A 24,014-nucleotide genomic window follows, 5' to 3' on the forward strand; every position below is an offset into this window, starting at 1 on the left:
TACGTATAAGGATGAAGACACTATATGGTACCACAGCACAGATGGAAAGTGGGTCACCAAGTGAACTGTGAGTGACCTTGCCTCATGAAAAATGATGCAAGATGATGATGAAAGAGGTGTCATGTGAAGATTTTGGGGCCAAGTGCAGAGCCACTTAGGCAACGTGTGCACATTGCCCACACACAGCCTTTATAGGCTGAGCTCGGGGTGTGTCTGGGTGGATCTGTGGCTGTGAGGTTTTGGGTCTGTGTGTCTGAGGGCACGTGTGGGTAGTGTGGTGGAGGGAGTGAAACTGATTGAGGCCTGTGTCGGATATCAACTGGGGTGTGAGAGCATAGGGAGAGACTGACTGAAGGAGAAGATAGGCACTCCATGGAGGCTGTGCTGTGTATGCTCCAGAGGCTCAAAGGTCTCCGTGCGGTTGCTCCCCTTCAGACTTCTACATCAAGGTAAATAGAGTTGGCTCCCCAGGCTTTTCCTCCCTGGGTGCATGCATCTTTGACACAGAATGGCCCTTTTACTTTATCGCCTCAATCCTTCCCCTCTTTCTGTCCTTTTATTAGTTAAGCACCCTTGTTGGAAAGTCAGCAGTGGCCTACCTCCCACCTTGCTGCCCTGTACTGGAGGACGGATGGCCAGTGACTGATCAGACAGCGGTGGAGATAAATAAAATTACTCTTGCCCCTCTGTAATATATTCCACTCCTTCCTTCCTGTTATAGTTAATTGTTTGTTTGTTGATTAGTCATGGTTAATATTATTTGTTAAATATTGTTAGTTGCTTTTGTTATTAATAAACCGTGTTATTCTTTCATTGCTAATTCAGTGCATGTGGTAGTTAACCCAACTTCATCTAATTGCCTGGTAAATTGGGTAGTGATTAGATACACCCTGGTTTACCAGCTAATTGTCTCAGGGCCAAGAAACAACTCCCTTTATGCGAGTGGACAGTATAAGGTACAGCCCATTGAGCGATGTCATTTAATTAGGCACTTAATTAAGTCCCCACGTAACACCTGCAGTTGTGGACCAGTCTTTTTTCTTGTCCACACGTGTCTTGGCATCCACTGACTTTTTCTGTGGACTGTGGTTGCTTTCTAGGATTCTTGTCTCTTGGTTGAACCCTGTGGCATCTAAGCAGGCTGGTACCTTTCAAATGCATTGTTTTCTTTCTTGAAAAGGGAATTGCTAAGAGAAGGACAGAGCAGAACTAACAGATGGATATTGCAGCTAATAACTACGGAATATTTCTAATGCAGGAAAACATGTTTGGGGAGTCTGGAGAGATGGTTGTCCTTGAGGAACTTCTTAAAGGGGAAGAACTTTCTGTATGTTGGTCAGTTTTTTGGCTCAACATTTTACTTGTATTGCTGCTGCGTTGTTTGTCTAATGGTATGAATTATTTGTTTTGAATAGCTTATGCTCCATAGGGCAGCTATATAAGTAAATTTGTATGGTACACATTTTGAATTTGAATTTGAATGAATTTGTTCATTATGCAACTCTGTTCTACTTTTAACTATAAATGTACTGTACTTATGATCTGTAGGGGGATAAAAAATAATAAAGAGAACAAAGTAACCTAAAATATGTTTGTTTGGATTTGTAGCTCCATCTGCTTTGTTATAATTCTTGTATTACACCACTAGTTTTATCCTACTCGTTAGCTTACTTTTTGTGATTGTAGTGCTTTTCCCAGCCAGGGATTATAGCTAGTGGTAGCCCACCTTTAGGCAAGTGTCCCCACACAGAGGCTTCCTGTGCCACTTGTAGCATGCATGTCATAGTTTGGTTGTCCCTGGACTATTCTAACATGTAGGAGGAAATCCAAGCTTGCCTCAATGGCTGTATATCTTTGACAACTATTACTTGAATTCTGTATGCAAGATTTTGCTCCAAAGATAGTATTTTGCACACATTTAGACCTCTAATTCAGCAACCACTTGCATATGTGTTTAATTTCATGCTTGTAAAATAGTTCCATTTTAAGTCAACAGGATGACTTGCATGCATTAAGATAAACATTTCCTTAAACCTATGTCTGTGCAGGGCAGAGGTACCCTTAATTAGCTCTGCAGGCCCTACTATTAGTAGTAATAGCTAACCTACCTGTACTGCTTTTGGAGCCAGAGCTAGCATGTGTAGAGCTGCCTCATCTATTTCTTGTGCCATATAGATATACCTTAAATGACTTGCTGGATCAGGACTTTATCATGTGAGCTACACTGCTGATTTCCTTGAGTGGGTAAAATAACTCATTTGGGTATGCTGTGTTTGTTTTTCCCCACAGTGCTTGTGCTTCAGTGATGGAGTCACAGTTGCCCCCATGCCACTGGCCCAGGTCCACAGATATTTGCTGGATGGAGACAGAGGTCCAAACACTGAAGGGTTGGGAGCTTTCTGCCCTGCACCTCAGGTGTAGTGATTCTTTGAGTTTATTTCTGAAATTGAATTGTGGGTGTAATGAGGCATTAGTGACTGCTGTTGTTAAGAGTCCCAGTCGTGTTGCCAGCACATTGGCACAACTCCCTCTGAAGTCAGGGGGAGCTGTGCTTGCAGAATGACTGCAATGTAGTATCTCAGGGCTTGTCTACAGCATCTTTATGCTGGTTCTGGCAGCACCACCACTCAGTCTTGTTCAGTGTGTGTCAGATCCTGGAAGGAAGCAGAGGACCCACCCCAGAGTGGCCCTGAGGCAGACAGCCTAAGAGCAGCTACACTGAGGCCCTATGGGGAGCTGGTGCTCATAGGGCAGGAGTGAATGGGTGGGCTGTGCTTTATGGTGGCGCCTCTGGTTGCAGCATGGAGGCACAGCATAGAGGCATATACAGAGTCCTGTTATTCTTTCTTAAGGATTTCAAGTCTGAGTTTGGGACAGTGTTCTCCTGCCTTTTCCATTACTTTTAATGCTGATTCATAGATGTTAGGGTTGGAAGGGACCTCAGCAGATCATTGAGTCCGACCCCCTGCCCCGGCCAGGAAAGAGCGCTGGGGTCAAATGACCCCAGCCAGGTGTTTGTTCACAAAGACCCCCAAGGTAGGGGAGAGCACCATCTCCCTTGGGAGCCCATTCCAGATTCTGGCATCCCTTACCATAAAGTTTTTCCTGATGTCTAACCTGAATCTGCTCTCTGTCAGTTTGTGGCCATTATTTTTAGGTACTCCAAAGGGTGCCCTGGTAAACAAAGCATCTCATATCCCTTGCTGTCTCCCCACAATGAATTTGTAGGTGGCCACAAGATCACCTCTCAGCCTTCTCTTGCGGAGGCTGAAGAGATTCAGGTCACTTAATGTCTTCTCATAGGGCCTTAACTGCAGGCCCCTAACCATATGAGTGGCCCTCATCTGGACCCTCTCGAGGTTATCCACATCCTCTTGAAGTACGACACCCAAAATTGGACGCAGTACTCCAGATGCAGCCTCACCAGTGCTGCATAGAGAAGTATCACCTCCCTAGACCTGTTTGTGATGCACCTGCTAATGCCTGATAAAGTGCAGTTAGTGGTCATGTCTCTCCAACCCGACATAAGCATGCACCTAAGGGGTGGAGTTGAGGAAGGGCCTCTCTAATTCCCAGCATATGTGGTATCGTTTTTGTATCTCAAATATGTAGTTAGGAAATGATTTTTGATTCTTTGAAAGGCCGATGAGCTGTTTCAGCAAGTTATTGAATTACAGTATTTCTCTGCAAATGCTAAATTCACTGGAACAAAGTGAGCCATAATTGCTACAGCCCATTCTGCCAGTGTCCTAAGCCTCTCTTTTGTCAGCCTCGTTGGTGGAAAGGAATTATGAGTAATCATAAGCGCTGTCACTTGGAAGGAAGTCCCCAGGAAACCCAAAATTGCTCTCTACCCTTAAGAACCCTGGTACAGTGCCTGTGTCCTGTGACAGAGGGGTAATGGAAGAGATGTTGTTGTGCTTCAGTTATTCCTGGCTTCTGGACAAGCTCATGGGAACAGGGAGTAGCCAGATACCAGTGAGGACTAGGGGCCAATCCAGCCCTCAGCCAGAACAGTGCATAGGAAAACAAAGGTGGGATAGCATTTCTCAACCCATGGGTCATGACCCAAAAGTGAGTTACAAGAATATATGAAGGGATCACGGACAGACTCTAAGAGTTTGTTGATCCACTTTTTAAAAATGGATTCGCCTTTAAAAGAGAAAATGTGGGAAACTGTGGCTTTTTCCTTGCAGGCTTTCAGACTTCTGGCCTGCAAGGGGCTGCTTAGGGCCCACCTGCCCCACACACTGCAGGGGCTGGAGCCTGGAGGTGAGGGGCAGTGGGTCGGGAGTGAGGGGCACTGGGTCAGGACTGCCATGGATGTTTAAAAACATCCCCTGGTACAAAAAAGGTTGAGAACCACTGGGATAGAGCACTCGGCTCAACTCTGGTGCATGAATACATTTGGCCGCAATGCTGAAGTAAGACCGTATATAGGCCTGAATGTCGGGTCCAATCCACTGCACGCTGAACTTGGGGCAATCTTTCCATTGACTTTAGTGGATGTTAGATTGAGCTCTTAAGGCAAAAAAACCCCCTCTGGTATATTTTAATAGGATTATTTTGCCTTTAAGTAGAATGAGATTGTGTCCTTCCTGTTATTTTAATAGATGCCATGTTTCTATATCTAATATCCTATTATATTGATTAAAAATTATTTTAATTATTATAAATATATGGTGACATCTTTATTAGAAATACTTTTGTCTTAAGAAATTACCCAAAAATAGCCTCAAATGTCGATCTGCTTAAATTTAAGTGATTTACGCAGCTTTAAACAGGTTTTCCATTACATGTCATAGTGTTATTTTCTAGACTGATCTATCACCTTTGAATATAACTATTATAAATGGACTGAGAATTACCCATGTCTCAGTTTCAATGGGTAATTTTTCATTATTGGTTTGGTGTTTTTCCTCTTTGGAGCCTGATTCAAAATATTCACTGAGAATCTTTAAAACCACCACAGCTTTACCAAAAGCAACTGGAGTAGATTGAAAGATTCCCATTGGCTTCTTTGAGCTCTGTAAGTAGGACTTAACTGGCTTTCTGTTATGTAATAGAACACGTGGCTTGGATGGAATAAAAATGGGATGTATGCAGATTGTATTAACATTTTACTGCTTATCTGGACATCACAAAACATTCTGAGTAAAGTTAAGCAGATGGCAAGAATACATTAGAGTTTTCAGAAGGAAAGCACATTGCTTTGGTTGAAAGAAATGCCATGTAATAGATTTTCAATCGAGCAGCTTTTTAATAAAATAAGATATCATCCAACAATTTTTTTTTTATCACATTTAACTGAACTTAAATTCCTATGAAATTCTTATGGAAACATGATAACGAATACAAAATAAATGTGCTTACAGACTATGCTTTCTAAAAGACTCTCAGATTAATTATAATGGGAAGAATTTATATCTTGAAGGGCTATTACTTTCTCAATTTGTTGTTGTTCATCAGGTTCCAGAAGCTCTTCTACAGAAAATCAAAGATGCTATCTTTCAACCCATTGTTGATAATATGAGACAAGAAGGAACACCATATATAGGTAAGGAAGCATTCACTTGAATGACAGGGTAAAGTCACATCAGCTAATCGTTGGGGATTACATTTGAGCTCTTACTTGTTTTCATCAAAGAATAATATTCTGTTTTTCCATTCTAGTTTAAATCTCACTAGCTTGGCTTATAACTTTAAGCACCTTAATTTCTGGCAGTTCAAGGGTTTTATTATACTTGCGTTTTTTTCCTAATACATGGAAAAATGGAAGGGCTGTGCATTATCTATTATCTATAAAACAGAAGCATTGACTGGCCTGAGACGACTAGTTGTATTAAGTTGTAGGAACCCGGCCTTTCATCACAGCACTCAGTTTCATTAAGGGAGGGAAGTAAACCACAACAACTAAAAGATATTCAATTTTAATTGACCTTGGCTATAAAAACTCATCTTTTGTGGGTAAAACCTGCCTGCTGCAGTAGCTGCTGACAGACGATACTTAGCTGTGGCTCATATATTAACTTCAGCTGTATAATTCACCCCTGTATTCAACAATGAGAGTATTGAAGAACTCTGTAAGAAAATTAATTTGCAAAAGGGGTTGATGCCAAATGAGAGAGAGTGGTGTCAACAGTCACTTCATGCCAGTGGCTGTCATTAACACAGAGGCAATACCAGGATAATGTATTAAATTAATTGGAACCCAGTTCTGGAAGATCTCAGGCTTCCTTTGAGTTACTAATTATTTCATACTGTCAGAAGCATGCTAAGAAATTAATAGGTGATTAATTATGTTCATCACTACCTTGGAAACACCTGGTACCTGGCAGGACTGAGTCTTTAATGCAGCTCTTTATTTGAAGATACTCAAAGACTTGTCAGTGAAAGATTGATATCTGATCACAAAGTGCTTGTTTGTATTGCTGCAGGTCTTATAGAATTTGTTATTTATGTTAAACAGTTTGTAATAATAAAAATTCTCAGCTGTGGATTTTGGCAGGAATTTGTACTAGTAATAATATAGACATTCCTATCTGTTGCAGTGCATTAAAGAGATCTCATTCAATTATACAGTGCAACATAAAAGCCATTCCTGCACAGGATTTTTCTTTTGGGAGTTGTGTTTGCATCTTCTGAAGATCTCGCTACACTTCCAGAGTGTCTCCAATTGAGGGGCTGTCGTAGAGGGCAGACTCTGTTTTTCTGTTGGTTTTTTTTGTTTGTAGGGGTTTTTTTGTTTGTTTTTTTTGTTGTTGTTATAGTCTTGAACGAGCTTTGTTCTCCCCTTTCTTTTTACTCCAGGGCTGTCCAACTTCTGGGCAGCCACAGGCCACATGCCAGGCATGCCGCAGACCTGGGGGCATTACCCTGCGCAGGTGGTCAAGCAGGCAAACACGTTCCAGCTCCCTTTCCCTCCCTACCATGCACAGCTCAGCCATGCTCACTCTTCTATTTTACAGCTCCCCTCCCCCCCCACCCCATCATGTGTGCCATGTGGGCTGCCCAGCTTCCCTCTCAGCTGTGTACACAGCCCTCTCCCCAACCTAACCATGTGGGCCAAGTGGGTAGCTCTCCCACTCACCACCCTGCAGCACAGGTAACTGGGCCCTCTGCAAGCAGCCAGGAGGGAAGGGGGTACTGCGCATGTGGCCTGCATGGGTAAAAGAGTGGGGGAGCTAGACTGCCCAGCACTCCTCCTGCTGTGCACACAGTGTGGGTAGTTTAGCTCCCCACCAGGTGGGCAGCACCCCTTTCTCCCCTGCAGCACAGGCAACTCAGCTTACCCTGTCATGTGTGGATATTGGCAGCGTGGACAGATGAGCTTTGCTATGCAGCTTGGGCACTCCAGCCCCATCCCAGCTGCCACAAAAGCTGCTACTGGGGAGGTGGAGTGGTGGCTGGATGGGCTAACCCAGAGGTTGGCAACCCCCAGCACACGTGCCAGCATGGCACGTGAGGCCATTTTCCTCGGCACATGTTGGGGCCGGGAGGCAGAAGCTGTTTGCAGTTTCCCAGCTGCAGCCACCCTGTCTCTGAGTAGCTGCTGCCAGCCAGAAGCCCAGACTGCTCCCAGCAGGTGGCTAGGAGGCTGCAAGCCCTGCTGCAAGCAGTCTTGGCACCATGGCTGACAGCAGCTACCCCAGAGCCTGGGCCAGCTGCAGCTGGGAGGCTGCAAACAGCTGCTGACTCCTGGCCCTGGCCCCAAAGCACAGTGCTGGCACCCTGGGGCCAGGAGACAGCCAGGGCTGGGGTGGGGAGACAGCAGCTGTTTGCAGCCTCCTGGCTGCAGCCAGCCCAGGTTCTGGGTAGTTGCTGATAGCCACGGAGCCCAGGCTGGCCAGAGCTTGGGCCAGCTGCAGCTGGGAGGCTGCCAACAGCTGCTGCCACCCAGCCCCAGGCTCTGGGGAGGCAGCAGATGCTGGCGATGCTTCCTGCTGTGCTGCACTCCCCGCCGCTTCTGCAGAGCAGCGTGTGGAACCCAGTGCGGCAGGGCACATTGGGGGGGGCACAGAAAGCTGCCTGCTGTTCCGAGTTCCCCACTGCCCTGGCCACACTTCCCCGGCAGGCAGGGGCAGCGGGAAGGGGCACAACCCTGTGTGCTGCTGATGCTGGTCCCGTGCACACAGGGGAAGTGTGACCCAGGCAGTGCGGAGCTTGCAGCAGTAGGTAGCTTCCTTGTGCAGCCCCTCTGTGTGCTGCCGCTCTGGGTCACAAATGCTGTGCTCCTGGCCCTGCTGTTCTCCCCTGGGCAGCAGGGAGTGCAGTGCAGCACAGCACAGCAGGGAGCATTGCCAGTATCTGGTGCCTCCCTGGGGCTGGGGTTGGGAGGTAGATGGGACTGAGGCTGGGGCCTGGGAGGCAGTAGTTGTTTGCAGCCTCCCAGCTGCAGCTGGCCCAGGCTCTGGGTAGCTGCTGTTAGCCACAGAGCCTGGGCTGGGGGGCAGGGGCCATGAGCAGGGCTGGGGGTCTGTTGCAGGGGGGGGGACCTGCACAAAACAAATACACAAGATCAAAGGGAGTATCAGAAGTTTTATTTATTGCCACTAGGTTTACAATTTTTAGAAAATTTGGTATTTACTGTAAAAATAAATGAAAAAAATAAAAGGGGGGCAACATTTTATGATTATTAACTATAATAATATGCAGTGTATCCTGCCATGTACCCCCTGCCCTTGTTTTTTTTGTGTTTTGTTTTTTTCCTGGCATGCTGTCACTCTGGCACCTTCCAAGGTAGACATTGTGGGGGTTTTTGGCACTCCGGTCAAAAAATGTTGCCTACCCCTGGGCTAACCCTTGACTTTGGGGGGGAGGCTGAAGGAACTGGGCTTATTTAGTCTGGAGAAGAGAAGACTGAGGGGGTGGGATTTAATAACAGCCTTAAACTACCTTAAGTATGGTTAGAAAGAGGATGGAGCTGGACTGTTCTCTGTGGTGCCAGATGGCAGGACAAGGAGTGATGGTCTTTTCAAGGTGCAGCAAGGGGAGTTTAGGTTCGATAGGAGAAAAAGCCTTATCACAAGAAGGGTAGTAAAGCACTGGAACAAGCTCCCCAGAGAAATGGTGGAGTCTCCATCCTTAGAATTCTTAAGACCTGACTAGACAAAGCATTGGCTGGGATGATCTAGTTGGGGATGGTCCTGCTTTGAGCAGGTAGTAGAACTAGATGGCCACCTGAAGTTTCTTCCAACCCTAATTTTCTGTGATTCAAAGATTGCATGCAACTCCCAGGCTGCCATTGGACAGCTCTGTTTTTATTCTAACACAAAATATGTGTCTTATCATTGGAGTGTTGGGCCTTAAAGAATTTTTAAGGGATATATATGCTAGCAGAATCCTTTGGCACAGGCTTCCTGTATTTTGCATGAATTCATCTCAGTTTTTAGATTACTGTACTGCATTTAAGGAAGTAAAAAAAAAAAAAAACCCACCAAAAAAACCCAACCCCTTTTGGACTAACTTGTGGCTCTGCTTTCTGTTCAGGTGTGCTGCAAACAAGATTAATGCTTACCAAAGAAGGTGTGAAAGTATTAAACTTTAAGTGTCACTTTGGTGACCCTGAGTGCCAGGTGAGTGAGAGATCTTGAATTTACTCAATTTTCTACATCAAAATGCAATAGTTTACTTTATTGAAATGGATACACATCTCCTCTACCAGAAACATATGTATCTACAAGAGAAAGTCTTAGAAAACATACAGAGTAACTGTTAAAGAATGAACTAGTTGGCATTTATTGTCTCTGACATGTTCAGCTATTGTCTTTAAGTCAGTGAAGAATTGTCATTCAAATACTTGTTTGAACTAGGTAAAAGCCTATGCAGTTCCTCAAGCTAAATACTATTATTTCACACTGGGCCTTCATAGGTGATTATTATATTCCATATCCTATTAGGAATAATTGCTGTAAATAAACGTTCATGAACTTTCTGAATCTCCAGATCAGTCCCACAAGTGCAGTGTTTGCTCAGTAAGTTGAATTTCATGCATATCAATTCCCTGGAGAAAAGCATGATTTTTTTTTTTAACACTGAATTCAGCAGTTGAGCAAAATTACATTTAGCTCTATTGCTGTGAACGTGTCTTCGCAGGTAATTCTTCCACTGTTAAAAAATGACTTTTATGAAGTGATTCAAGCAATAATCAAAGGCAAACTCCGCAGCCTCATGCCAGTCTGGTCAGAAAACAGTACTGCTGTGTCTGTGGTTATGATAAGCAAAGGATACCCAGGAGACTATGCTAATGGCATGGAAATAACAGGTGATTTTTTTTATTTTATTTTTTTAAGCATAGCAGTTACAAGAGGCATAGTGAGTCTGAATTTAGCCATTCTCCTAAAGAGCCATATTGCTGTTGGTCCAGTGCACGTGTGGAGGTGGAGCAGAGGTATAAGGAGTTTTTCCCCATAGCTTCCTGAATAGAGACCTTTCATAGTCATTTAGTGGATGGGGTATATTTCAAAGTCTCATGGAGTGAACTGTTTAAAGGTACCTTATTCCTTGAGGACCAGGCTCTGGTTTGAAATTGTGATGAGAGAGGGCAGTAGAGCCCTAGCTGTCTCTGGAGGAATTCTGGAGACAGCAGAATTCTTCCAGAGGCAGTTCAGGAAGCTGAAGCACAGATTCTAGTTAATCCTTTCTGGCACCAGCTCTGCTTTTCTGGCTGGTGGGTCAGGTGAGCTATCTGTCTTAGTCACAGCACCTCTAGGGAGTGCATGCTAGAATTGGAGCTTTCCCTGTGCCAGCCTTGGCCTGTCCTTCCTCTCCATATATCATCTAGAAGTGCAGAGAGAAGGCCAAGTTATACTGCCCCCTCCTACTGCAGCATGAAATTTCTGGAGCTAGACTGCCTTTAGATACTCCTGTTGCTACTACTTTCCCTCTCCAGCACAATCCTTGTCTTTATTTGTTCTGTAGTGTCTTAGACAAATGTGTGTTTCAGATGTTAAAGCTACACCTGAGGAATGCTGAGTTTTTACAAAACAGTAAAAGCAGGGAAATCTTTCCCTTGCAAGGCCCATACTTTTCACAATTACACTTTTTTTTCTTTGTGTTTATTTCTGGTGTCACACACTTTCACGTTGTACTTGCATGGACATGCAGTATTCTGGCACCTGTCTTAAAATCATGCCCACAGGCACTTACATTTGTATCAGACTCATGAAACACAGCCAGCTTTGGCTCACAACCTACATAGTGAGTCAACCCTAACAGCTTCACCAAAGCAGAAATGATTTAATCTGCTGATTTTAAAAACTGTTTTTAGCTCTTTGTGAGATTGGGAGAGGCTTGATTTCTCTCTCTCTCTCTCTCTCTCTCTCTCTCTCTCTCTCACTGATATATATTGAAACAAATCAAAATGACTAGTTTACTTTAATAGTGACCAGGAATGATGAGAACCATCTACAAGTATTCAAAGAGTGCCAGTGTCAAGGAGGGTGAAGAATTGATTGTTGTCATCCCAGCCAATTCAGAGAGATGTAGCAGAATGAAAATGAGAATCAAGGTTTAAATATTGTGTCATTGTGGACTAGCTTCTCAAGGGAAACCTGGTCTCTGAATAAGTTTGTTCAGTCCAACTTAAAATTATTATAAAAACCAGTATATAGAACCATGTGTGGGCAGGGAGATAATGTAGATGTCCTAATCCATCCCTCTTATCCTTGACTTCTGTTCTGTGAACTGGTGTTTCTTATGGCAATGTCAGTAAAAAAAAGCCTAGGGTAGAGTTGACATGTGAGCAGAAGTAACTTCCCACAAAGAGGAGTTCTTTTCAGGAGAGAGTTAAGCCATGTTAGGAGCTGTGGGAAAACTGGCAGTACTCCTGTCTGTGGTGTGCTTTTGCTACAAATAAAGAGAATATCACTTTCACCACATTGTGTTTGGTTTTAAAAAGTCATGAAACTTCAAGTTCTGCTTTCATTTGTAGGTCTTCTTCAGGCGAAAGAGCTGGGAGTGGAGGTGTTCCATTCAGGCACAACGGTGAAAGATGGCAAAGTGGTGACGAATGGTGGAAGAGTCCTTACCGTAACAGCTGTCAAGGAGGATTTGATGTCAGCACTAGAACAAGCCAATGAAGGAGTGGCAGCCATACAGTTCCATGGTGCCATTTATTGGAAGGATGTTGGTTACCCAATTTTAGGACTTCTCTCTCAGTCTGTGTATGTAAGCAAAGACACTAGTGGAGATAGGTAGTAATCAAAAAATCATCCAGACTGTTGCAGTTCTGTGATGGGCAACAGTTTTATCACTGTTAAAAGAAATGTTCTATTAATTCTTTTCAGAGGCCCAGTATGCAAAGGAAGAAGCATGGAAACTTTGACCAGCAATATTTTGATTGATCACTGTGAACGACCAACTGAAAGTAATACCATATCAGGTAAAGCCAGGCCAGGGCTGCAAACTTGCTTGGTATTTTGAATGTAAAATGAATTGAAGTGGGCAGAGTGGTCCTTCTATGCAGGTATTCATATAAGTAATGAGGCAATTATTGCACTTAAATTTGATTGGACCAGGACCTAAATGCTTCTTTTCTTCATCTCTTCCTTAACTACAGAATTGATCTAGTATAAGTCAGGGAAATATCATTCCTGATTATTGAGATCCCTGGCTTGAACTTTGATGCGCTAGACTACTGCAGTGTAGTTATTCAGGCCGTTGATATAATTGTAAATACAGCATATTATTGGGTAGTGAAATGACCTTTTATCTCACTGGATAGCTGTTACTGTATATTTTCTGTCAGCCCCCCAGTGTTGTGGTAGCAAAGTGTAATATATAAAAAGTTGTTTGTGATCTTGTTAACCATAATTGAAGTCTGCTTCTTTTCTTTTTTTTATTAACAACAGTAATACTCTCTGAGAAGGTTTTATGTTAGGCCCCTGGCAGACTTTACTTTTAAGACATGATTAACCAGTTAGGTGTTACAGTTATGTGCTACAAAATATGTGTAATAACTTTGTGGCTGTGCCCATCATGTCTTAAACTGCACGTGTGGCCAGGCATCAGTGAATTGGGGCTCTCAACCTTGGTGTACATGGGAGCTGTGATCAGCTGCCATTCCCAGCCTTGGGTGTGCGTTGGAGCCCTTGATGGTGCTGTGCCCTGGAGGCTGGGAGCAGGAGCTAATCAGGGTGCAGCACTGAGTCAAGGACTGAGGTGTACTTCCAGGGCTGGGAGCAGCAGTCAGCTGATCGGGGCTCCCACCCTCTGGGGTGCATTGGAGCCTTTGACTCCCATGCACTCCTGAAGCTGGGAGTGACGATCATCTGATTTACTTGCCTCTTGCTGGTCCAGGGAAAACCCAGGATCATGACTACCAAAGTAGCTATTGTGCAGTTTTCACAGAAACTGTGATTTCAGGCAGGCTCTGCGCTTTTGGCAGGCTTGCTGATAAAATAAATAAACTTAACAGCAAGCAAAGAAAAGCTCACAGGAAGCCCTGCAATAGGCTGCTGCAAGCAGCCTTGCCCTGCCATCCTCTCCCCTGTGTTCCCCCTCCCCCTGGACTCCAAGACTACAGGGCTTCCCACACGCTTTTCTCTGTTTGCTGGTAACTTTTGCTTGTTTATTCATTTTATTTTTGCAGTGATCTCATCAAAAGCACAGAGCCTACTGCTTGGGGATGGCCTGAAACTACAGCTTAATTACCATGATTTAAGCTTGGGGGAAGCCATTAATCCACATTTAATAACGTGTGGATTAATGGCTTCCCTGGGCTTAATCAAGGTAATTAAACTGTGGTTTTGGGCCATGTGGCAATCTGCAGGGAGGGGTGGGACTGTCAGGGCCCCTCAGCTGATCAGAGGTGTGGGGGGACCGTATGGCGTTCAGCCCGTGAAAATGGCAGCCAGCCCCAGGATCTGCCTATGAAATCAGCTGGCTGCCTCCAAGTTTTTAGTAGAGTGTACTAAACTGGCAGTGTAATGAGATCGGTGTGTGTGATCCCTGATCCCACAATCATGTCTCCTGCCATGCTACGCATGCATGGCAGGAGGTGCGATTGTGGGTTTGCACATTTTTGCACGATTGTGGGTTTAATCCCATGGCCTGTTTAACTGAACATCTGCCAGGGGCCTTGGTTATGTAACTGTGCTTTTAAAGTGGATTAAAAAGAGGTACCAGCTATTAGCAAATGACTGATAAATACTGTTCACTACAGCTTACAAATATTGAGTACTAAAACTAGTAGCATCACAAAATGTGAGTTTTGAGGTTCAGAATTTCACAAGATCATGCATATTTTTATCAGTGGTCACAATAAGTTGTTTTTTGGGGGTTTTTTTTGTTTCTCCCCTTCCCCCAGCTTTAGTAATTTGCATGTGGAACACTTTTGGTCCTGACAACTTTGTCCTTGACATTTTTATACTTGGCAGGCAGCCATTCAGAGTTGGAAGGCTTTGCTGGTCTGTTTGACTTGAGACCGTTTGGATATGATGATCCTATTTTAGTGTCTCGAACTAAAGGCCTTGGAACTAAATTGCAGGTAACTGCTAGTGTGTCCAGAACTTAGCTGCTGGGGATTTTTTTAAAAATAGCTACAATACATTGTGCTCTGTGGATCTCTTATTATTGTAATGACATTACAAGTCCACACCAGTTGCATCCTGCCAGATGCTGTTACCAGATGCTACAGCCGTCAGTACCAACAACAGAAAAATGTTGAATTTCTTTAGATGAAGATCACCAAGCTATGTGTGTGCATGTATTTTGAGAACGTAGAGATGCAGTGATTAAATTAAATGAAACTTAATGGTACAGAGTGTGAGATCATACCCTAATTAGGAACTTAGAAATAGCTGGGTATATTAGCCAGTCACTGGATAAGACTGAGACACCTGTATGATGCAGCTATGACAAAAGCCTATGTGATCCTAAACTATATCCTATGATGTAGGATTTCTGAGCAGGGACAGGAACATCTTCCCCTACTGGGAATCTGGACAGACCCAGGGTCAGTGAGGACCTAGTCAGGAAACTTCTGGAGGGACTAGACATGTTCAGATTGGCAGGTCCTGACGATCTCCACCCCAGAGTGCTGAGGGAATTGGCAGAGGTCATTGTGGGACCCCTGGCACAGCTTTACGAGCTCTCATGGTGCTCTGGCGAGGTGCCAGAGGACTGGAAAAGGGCCAGTGTGGTCCCCATTTTCAAAAAAGGGAGGAATGAGGACCCAGGAAACTATAGTCTTACCTCAGTCCTGGGGAAGCTCTTTGAGAAAATTATCCAGGAGCACATTTGCAAGGGGAGATTATGCTTAGAGGCAACCAACATGGGTTCATTAGAAGCAGGTCCTGTTAGACCAACCTGGTGGCTTTCTAAGACCAGGTCACAAAAGCCTTAGACGCAGGTGTCGTGGTGGACGTAGTCTTTCTGGACTTTAGGAAGGCCTTCGACACTGTCTCGCACCCCATCCTCATTTAAAAAAAATTAGGCAACTGTGGTGTTGATGCCTACACAGTCAGATGGGTCACAAATTGGCTGGAGGGCTGCACCCAGAGAGTGGTGGTGGACGGGTCATTTTCAACCTGGAGGGACGTGGACAGTGGGGTTCCCCAGGGTTTGGTTCTCAGGCCCCCACTATTCAATATCTTCACCGGCAACTTGGACGAGGAGGTGAAAAGCACCTTGTTAAAGTTTGCAGATGACACTAAGATGTGGGGAGAAGTGAGCATGCTAGAAGAGAGGGACAGGCTACAACTAGATCTGGACAGGTTACAGAGGTGAGTGGATGAAAATAGGATGGGTTTTAACACTGACAAGTGCAAGGTATTGCTCCTGGGGAGGAAAAACCACCAGCATACCTACAGGCTGGGGATCTCCCTTCTTTTCAGCACAGAGGCAGAAAAGGATCTTGGAGTCATTATAGGCTCCAAGATGAACATGGGCTGCCGATGTGGGGATGCAGTCAGGAATGCTAACCATACCTTGTCATGCATCCACAGATGCATCACAAGCAGGTCCAAGGAGGTGATCCTCCCCCTCTGTGCGACGTTGGTCAGGCCACAGTTGGAGTACTGCGTCCAGTTCTGGGCGCCGCACTTCAGGAAGGATGTGGGCAGCATCGAGAGGGTCCAAAGGAGGCCACTCGCATGATCAGGGGACAACAGGGTAGGCCCTATGAGGAGAGACTGCAGGACCTGAACCTGTTCAGCCTCCACAAGAGAAGGCTGAGAGGGGATCTAGTGGCCACCTACAAACTTGGCAAGGGGGACCAGCAGGCAATGGGATAGTGCCTGTTCCCCCGAGCACTACCGGGAGTTACAAGGAATAACGGCCATAAGCTGACTGAGAGTAGGTTCAGGCTAGACATCAGGAGGCACTACTTCACAGTCAGGGCGGCTAGGATCTGGAATCCACTTCCAAGGGAAGTGGTGCTCGCTCCTACCCTGGGGTTCTTCAGAAGGAGGCTAGATAATCACCCAGCCAGGGTCGTTTGACCCCAGCATCCTTTCCTGCCCATGGCAGGGGGTCGGACTTGATGACCTGCTTAGGTCCCTTCCAGCCCTACCAACTATGAAACTGTGTTTCCAGGAGAGAGAGAAATATAATGCCATTGTCTAAGGCAGTGGTGAGACCTCACTTGAAATACCCTGACAGTTCTGGGTACCTGTGTTCAAGAAATTAATTCCAAGTGGTATAGGTGTACCTAAGGGCCACTAGAATAATCAGGGAAATCAAGAATCTGTCATATGAGAGGAGACTAGAAGAGCTGAACTTCACCAAGCTTAGCAAAATTAGTGCAGACTGGGGACCTGATTTTCTAGATACTTTGGGGAGAGAGAGGTAAATACTAAGGAGGGAGAAGAGCTGTGTAAGCTAATGGACAGTGTTGGTACAAGAATAAATGGGTCTAAACTAGCTACAGATAAACTCAGGATGAAAATGTAGAAGATTTCTAAACATCAGAATGGTGAGGTTCTGGATTAGACTTCCAAAAGAAGTTACAAGAAGAAAACTCCAAAATGAAGCTTAATAAGCTTACAAAGAGGACTGGCTGACACTTACTTTTGACAGAAGGGGACTGCACTCTTAGCTTAGGAAGTCCCTTCCAATCTTTCTTATATTCTTGTGATCTTAGGCTTTGAAATGCCTCTTATCCCAAAATTCTGGCTGGTGCAGACTCCAGTACCAGTCCTTAAGCCACCAGTTTAGTAGAGGGCTGTCCCAACTCTCTCTTTCTAATTGTCCCATTCCCAAGACCTTTTCTTGGCCTTTGGTGCCAGTCAGGGTTGCCATAAGATCAACAAGAGTCATCCTTATAGTACAACAAAAGGTTCTTGATAATTTTGCCTTCATGATGATTTGAACCGCACTTGTGTGAGGTAAGACGGACCAAAATTATAGACCAAATCCAAATGTCAGAACCCTATCCATTCCATCCTGAAACCAATGAGAGACTTTACTTGGGTTTTTCTTCCAATCTTTCTATGCTGAATTCTTCTTCACTGCTGTAACCAGTATAGCTACGGTAGTGCAGTCTCCTGCTGTAGACTTGGCCTAATGTCCTGCCTTACTTATGTAACATTTGTTGTCATTTTACATGTTGTGAGGGAAGCCCCCTGTGCACCGTGTCTGTGTTAGTAGTGGTCGCCAATGTAACTTCATTGGTGTAGCCACAGCAGTGCAAAAAGCTGCATTTGTCCTTATGTTCATACAAACTTTCCTTCCTTTAGAGAAGCCCCCATTGACAGTTGGGTTAGGTTCCACTTCTGATGGGGAGCAAAGACAAATGGGAGCAGGCAATACCATATACATTTAATACCATATGTATTTAAAACAAAAAACACTTAAATCTTTCTTATGGAAACAAGATTTAATTTGGTGCCTTTCCATTCAAAGATTCCAAAGAAGCCTAAAGAAAAGACTTGTGGTGTTAATGTTGATGAGAAGGGGTTCTTGTAGAATGTCTTTAAAAGGCAGTTTCATTGCCTTAGACTTAGAAGAGAATTATTTAATGAACCTCTCCAAATTCTGTAGGGTGTTACATCAAGATAATAGGCTAAGTAATAGAGAATGCAAAAGCATACTTAAGCATTGCACTGTATAGAACCACAAATGTATGTACTGAGTTAAATTGTTCCAAGAGAACCAATGGGAACCCTGTGTCACTTTCAGATGCTAGTTGTACTATGGGCAAATAGTTTTTTAAATACTGAAAGGACAAATTTTGTATAGTCAAAGCTAGGAGAAGGGCCTGCCTTTCCAGAAGTATTACATTTGTGCACTGTTTAATGGAAGTCAGTAGATTGATTCCTGATAGTTTGAACTAGATCAGGGGTGTTGAACTCATCTGTCTGCCCAGGCAGGATTAGACATTTGGACCTGATCTGGTGGAGGCTGGTCCAGAGCCCACAGGACTGGAAACTTGATGGCAGTGCCACTAATGTTGGTGGATTTTCCTACTGCCAGATTTTCAGGCTTGTGGGTTCCACTGCAAACCAGCTGGGGCTGGGAATGAGTAGCAGCAGTGTTGATTTGCCATGGCTCCAGGAGGAAGTGCCATGACTGTTCATCCCACTGTTAAATTTCTGGCCCTATAAGCAGCCTTCCTGGCTGAATCCAAAACACAGAACCATGTCATCTGGCCTCCAGGGCAGAAATTTGGTAGCGGGATGAGTTGGGGCTGCCATGGTTCTGGGAGCTGTAGCAATTAACACTATCACTGCTCACCCTGACACCAAATTTCCAGCCCCATGAGGATCCCTTTAGGCCAGCTGACAACAGATCTTGTAGACCTTGTCTTTGACTTCCTTGAACTGGATGATCTAGTGCAGCTCTTTGTGATCTCTGATTTCTGCTTCCTTTCACACTGGTAAGATAAGGTTCTCTTACTCTGCTGTTGCAGATTGCACAGGTGTGTAAGAAACACAATACCGTTGGTCAGGACTTGGTTGCTGTGTGCATCAATGACATCCTGGCCCAGGGAGCAGAGCCCCTCTTCTTCCTTGACTACTTTGCCTACAGTAAACTTGATGCTGAAGTGACCCAGGTCATCAAAGAAGGAATAGCTGATGCTTGTAGAAGAGCAGGATGTATCCTTTTGGGTAGGAGCTCTCCCTTCCTGCAAGGGACTAGAATGTTCTGATATTGAACTACAGAAAATAAGAGAGACATCAGTAAATACGAGAGACCCAAGGCACTATGCCAGTCACAGGTGCTGGGCCTCATTCTCTTCTCTCTTGTAAAGGAGAGCAGAATTGGACCCATCAGATAGCACCCATTTTAAGTGCCTAAAATAATTCTATTCTTTCTAAGTAAAAATATGAGGACTTTTTTTTCCTTGAAGAACCATTTTAATTTTGTTCCAGAAATTGGCATATAGGCAGTCTTTTGCCTTCATGCTGTTACTTTTTTTATATCTCTAAATTTCATTAACCTTTGGGGGGGGGGGGGGTTTCTCCCCCCTCATCCCTGGAAATCAGAAAGAAGCAGTTCTGAATTTTCTTTCAAATGTGAATTTTAGTTACAGGTGCCTTCTGTACCACATAGAATTTAATTTCCCATTTCAGGCTTGATGTGTATAACCTTAAAAATAAAACATTGAACATATATACCCAGTACTGAAGTCTTTCTTCCTGCTCTAGGGAGAGAGATTGCCGAAATGCCTGGCATGTATTCACTTGGAGAGTATGACCTTGCTGGCTTTGTAGTTGGTGCAGTGGAACGAAGACAGATGCTCCTGAAGCTGGAGAAAATTGCTGATGGGGATGTAGTTATTGGACTAGCTTCTTCTGGGATTCACAGCAGTGGGTTTAACCTTGTAAGGAAGATTCTCTTAATGTCCTGTCTACACTACACTGCTCCAGTACCTGGTGGATGTGATGACCAGACTTTAGGTATAATATCTGACTTTTAAATGTAAAACTTTTTAAGAAAGCATCCAAACTGGATGAATTTCCAAGAAGATGCAGGCAAAATTCCTTGACTCCAAGACTGAATTTCCAACCTGAGGTTGCCTGTCAGGGCTGTGTGAAGCTTCAATCCCTGATTCGGTTCAGTGGTGATTTGGACCGATTCGGTGGCCAAATCTCCAAATCTGAATTGAATCAGGAGACCCTTTAATCTGTCTGAATCAAATTGGAACCCTCCAAATCGATTTGGACAGATTGAGCAATTTGGACGTAGACACAGCTTTAAATGTTTTTTTTTCTACATATCTCTAGGTAGCAGGCGGCTTGTGAGTGCTGCAATGATGGGGCGGATGGAGTGTCCTACAGAAGTGTGGGGAGTCCCCAGTGTGCTCGGCAGCAGAGCCAGAAGTGGACCAGAAGCACTTCCGGTCCACTTCCGGGTCCACCAGGGAGTGTGGTGGGGGGCCCCTCTGTACCCCTGTGGCTCATCAACTGGTGTCTCCTGGGTCTGGCAGGGCACCCAGGGTCCTCCCACAGCCAATTGCCGAGCTGGGGGACGCAGGGGAGTCCCCTCGCACACTCCGTGGCAGACCTGGATCTGGGCCTGGAGTACTTTATGGTCCACTTTTGGGTTTGCATCCGAGCACATGGAGGGCCCCCCGCACTCCTGTGGGATGCTCCATGTGCCCCAACATCGCAGTGTTCACAAGCCGCACTGGTACCTCAAGGTATGTAGAAAAACATTTTAAAGCTGTGTCTGTCTGAATCACTGATTCTCCAAATCAGCATCGAATGTTCAGATCCCGATTTGGCCCAGTTGAATTGGGGACAGTGATCCAAATCAATGAATCAAATCGCTGTCCCCTGATTCAGGTCAAATCCAAATCGAATAGGGTCCACTTCGCACACCCCTATTACCTATGCTCGTGGATCCAGTTCCTTGGTTTCTGATACCAGCCTTCTTCTCCTAGACCTATTCTCCACAGTGTGCACTTTTTTCATATCTTTTCCATCATGGAGGGAACAAAGAAGCACGCTGATTGAAGGAGCACTTTTTGCACTACATGATACAAGTTTCTCTGCCTTGGTTTTTGTCTGTAATGATTTGATAAACATTTCTGTTCACAGGAGAGCTGTTGCTAACCCCAGTAAATATGTACAGCAAGTCTCTGCTTCCAGTCTTTCGTTCAGGGCGTGTGAAATCCTGTGCTATTATTGCTGAAGGAGGCTTGATGAAAAGCATCCCAAGAATCCTTCCTGAATCATGTGGTGTTGTTTTGGGTAAGTAAACAGTAGGAACATGTCTCTAGGTGTTGTGTATGTAAGGTATGGTCCTGATTTTCAACCTTGTCATAAGAGTACTTAAAAATACCTCTGGCCCAATATGTTTATAGATTTTTAAAGTGTCAGAAAGCTATGTAGGCCGTAAGCAGCATCCATCCACAATGTGGAGAAACTGAATTCTTTGACATAGCTTCTCCAAAATAAGCATTCAGATTGAAGTTTAAAAGCTTGGTAAAGAAGCTAAATTGTACTACTTGCTCCATAATGTGTATGTATTTAACACAGTTTTATCAAAGGGAAGTAGATTTTTCCAAAGTTAAGCTTCTAGCTCAATTTCCATTGCAGAGCTGATTTTGGCCACTGCCAAAATCCACAGCACCTGGATATCTGCTGCAAAAATAGCACAGGATAGCTTTAGAATTTATCTGTAAATTTTGAGATGAGCTGGAAGCATATTTCAAAATATTAAACATAGATGTCCCACAGATTCCAAAATTTCTCCTGCTCTGTTTTGTTCAGTGGAATTAAGGTAGAAAAAAACCCTAAAACCTGGATTCTTTTAGTTGTACCCTAGACCAAAGATGACTAATTTTAATTGTAAAAGTTGTTAGGATTTTACAAAGTGATGTCAGAATGGCAGGTTGGCTGTAGTGGGCTTCCAGTTTATATCTTCTTTTCTCATAAAAAATGCAAAGTCTGCTTATCAATGAAGAAACTTCACCACAAAATCCAAAGCTAAACTAGCTAAATTGTTTGAAAATTAAGGTATAATAGAAGAAGTGTTTGTCATAGTTAGATAATTTGTTCGAAGCTTTTTTGCCAGAGCCTGTGCTGGGAGCAGGTGGTTGGAGACTCTTCAAGTGGAGTTTAATGGGTTCATTTAGTTGAGATACAGTGTGCAGGACCAAGCTCCTGAAGTTTGTCAAAGAGTTCAGAGATGCTAAAATAGGAAATAGCACAGCAGGCTTTGATGTTTTGTAATGTTCCTGATTAAATTAAGAAAATCAGCTGGGTGCTGATGAATTCACAATGTTTGCCAAGCCACTGGCTCAGCTGCAGCACCCCAACTCCACCATCAGCATGCATCTATGTACACAGCAATATCAACAGCAAATGCCTTTCCTGAACCTGACAACTGAACTGCTGGAACAGCCCAGAGAATCTAGCCCATGGCCTGGCTGTAAACAAGCTCTCCACTCTAGCAAGAAGACTAGAGCTTTGCACTTCTGATTGATCTAGGACAGTGGTGCCCAACCTCTTGCCTGGCAGGCCAGATGGACAGTGCCTGTCAGTCCCTGGGCTGAATCTGACTGGTGGTCCTGATCTGGCACCCAAGGCAAGCGTGATGAGTCCCTGTCTGGCCACGCAGGAGACAGGGTAGCCCAGCCCCAATCTAGCCACATGGTGGAACTGCCCCAGCCCCAACCTGAACCCACAGTAGGGGAAGGCATGTGGCCCAGCCCTGATCTGGTAATGCTGGGGAAGGGCAGGGAGGTGGCATGGCTTGGCCTGGATCTAGCTGTGCGAGTGGAGGAGACATCGCCCAGCTCCGATCCGCTGTGCAGGGGGTACTGTTAGCTGCCACTGCTCCCCACTGCCAAATTTTCCTTCTGTGGGGAGCCCCTCAGGCCAGGTGCCAAGGCTCCATGGGCCACTTATGGCCTGTGGGCCAGAGGTTGAGCACCCATGATCTAGAGTGTGTGTGTGTCACTGTTCCGTTGCTCACATATATTAGTATGTTTTTAATGGGCCGTGCAAAGCCTCTAGCCTCCTGTTTAACATTTATTCCCATAAATGTTAACAGGACCTGGGCAGCTAACTCTGCAATACTTTTGAAATGTAGAGGACAGTGTTTGTGGCTGCTTGTAGACAACAATTTTGTTGACCTATAAGAATTTCACCCATCTTTTTCAGATGCTCATAGCTGGAAGATACCCCAGATCTTTTCCTGGCTCCATAATGAGGGGAACCTCTCAGAAGAAGAGATGGCCCAGGCATTTAATTGTGGGATTGGTGCTGTCTTGGTGGTACAGAAGGAGTTGGCTGAGCAGGTTCTGATGGATATACAGAGATATGAAGAAGCGTGGGTGATAGGGAACATTGTCTCTGTGTGCACAGGTTACTGGGCCTCCTACCTAGAAATAAGGGTTAGAGGGGGAAGAATTTCACTTGTTAGGTTCTGATCCAAAATTCATTGAAAATAATGAAGTCTTCCATTGACTTCAGAGGGATTGTGCCATTTAATCTATGTGCTGACACAAACCAAAGTGTTTTGTGTCTGATCATGTGAGGTGCTGGGTACCTCCTGGAAGATGCTCAAATCCATCTCACTAGAAATTGGTGTTCCAGGGACTGTCTGCTCTGTGAGATGTTTTACTTGTCACCTTTGCTCATGTCTGAAGGATCTGCTCCTGTGAAAGTCAAGAATCTCCTGAAAGCCTTGCAGTTACATGGATCCCAGTGTCAGCAGAATGCTGCTCTCTTGGACAGTCACCTCCAGCCCAAAAAGAGCAAAGTGAAAGTAGCTGTTCTCATCTCTGGAGCAGGTGAATTTGCATTTTTCATAGCCCAGGAAAGCATCCCTGTATCTGGGAAGTCTGCTTGTAAACATGTATAGCTCCATTTACTGCAGTGGGAATATCAGGAGGGGCATTAACTGTAGATTGGCAGTATACTGGGTTTGGGCAGTTGCTTAGTTCAACTAGTCTTTTTTGTTTCCTGGGCGCACTTGCCCCACATGAAACCTCCTACTTCAATCACTGCTCAACAACACACGTAACATAATCCATAGAGGGGGACTCACAGTCCTGTGGTCTCTCCAGCCCCTGAAAAGGTGTTGTCCGCTTTGTGCTGCTCCCTCAATGCCACAATACA

At 44.7% G+C, this 24,014-nt stretch overlaps 1 protein-coding gene across 26 annotated transcripts in view; it reads left to right on the forward strand.

Moving 5' to 3' along the window:
* Window positions 1-24,014, forward strand: part of LOC102569060 (trifunctional purine biosynthetic protein adenosine-3) — a 55,793-nt gene that overhangs the window by 14,085 nt on the left and 17,694 nt on the right. For 17 of the 26 annotated variants that reach the window (XR_009459078.1, XR_009459076.1, XR_009459077.1 and 14 more), the window contains 13 exons: window positions 1,259-1,327; window positions 2,290-2,415; window positions 5,470-5,557; window positions 9,490-9,575; window positions 10,096-10,264; window positions 11,933-12,164; window positions 12,288-12,382; window positions 14,379-14,488; window positions 18,851-19,049; window positions 19,590-19,841; window positions 20,985-21,137; window positions 23,055-23,258; window positions 23,543-23,686. Coding sequence is in view for 22 of the 26 variants with exons in the window: in XM_059720708.1 (XP_059576691.1) it covers window positions 1,259-1,327; window positions 2,290-2,415; window positions 5,470-5,557; window positions 9,490-9,575; window positions 10,096-10,264; window positions 11,933-12,164; window positions 12,288-12,382; window positions 14,379-14,488; window positions 18,851-19,049; window positions 19,590-19,841; window positions 20,985-21,137; window positions 23,055-23,258; window positions 23,543-23,686 (1,927 nt within the window). In the remaining 4 variants the exon portion in view is untranslated. Of the gene's footprint in view, window positions 1-1,239; window positions 1,392-2,289; window positions 2,416-5,469; window positions 5,558-9,489; window positions 9,576-10,095; window positions 10,265-11,932; window positions 12,169-12,287; window positions 12,383-14,378; window positions 14,489-18,850; window positions 19,050-19,589; window positions 19,842-20,984; window positions 21,138-23,054; window positions 23,259-23,542; window positions 23,687-24,014 lie in introns of those variants that run through there. The other 9 variants (XM_059720713.1, XM_059720712.1, XM_019476074.2 and 6 more) reach the window with 9 other exon arrangements.

This window comes from Alligator mississippiensis, chromosome 1 (assembly GCF_030867095.1).
Source record: "Alligator mississippiensis isolate rAllMis1 chromosome 1, rAllMis1, whole genome shotgun sequence".
Lineage (NCBI taxonomy): Eukaryota > Metazoa > Chordata > Crocodylia > Alligatoridae > Alligator > Alligator mississippiensis.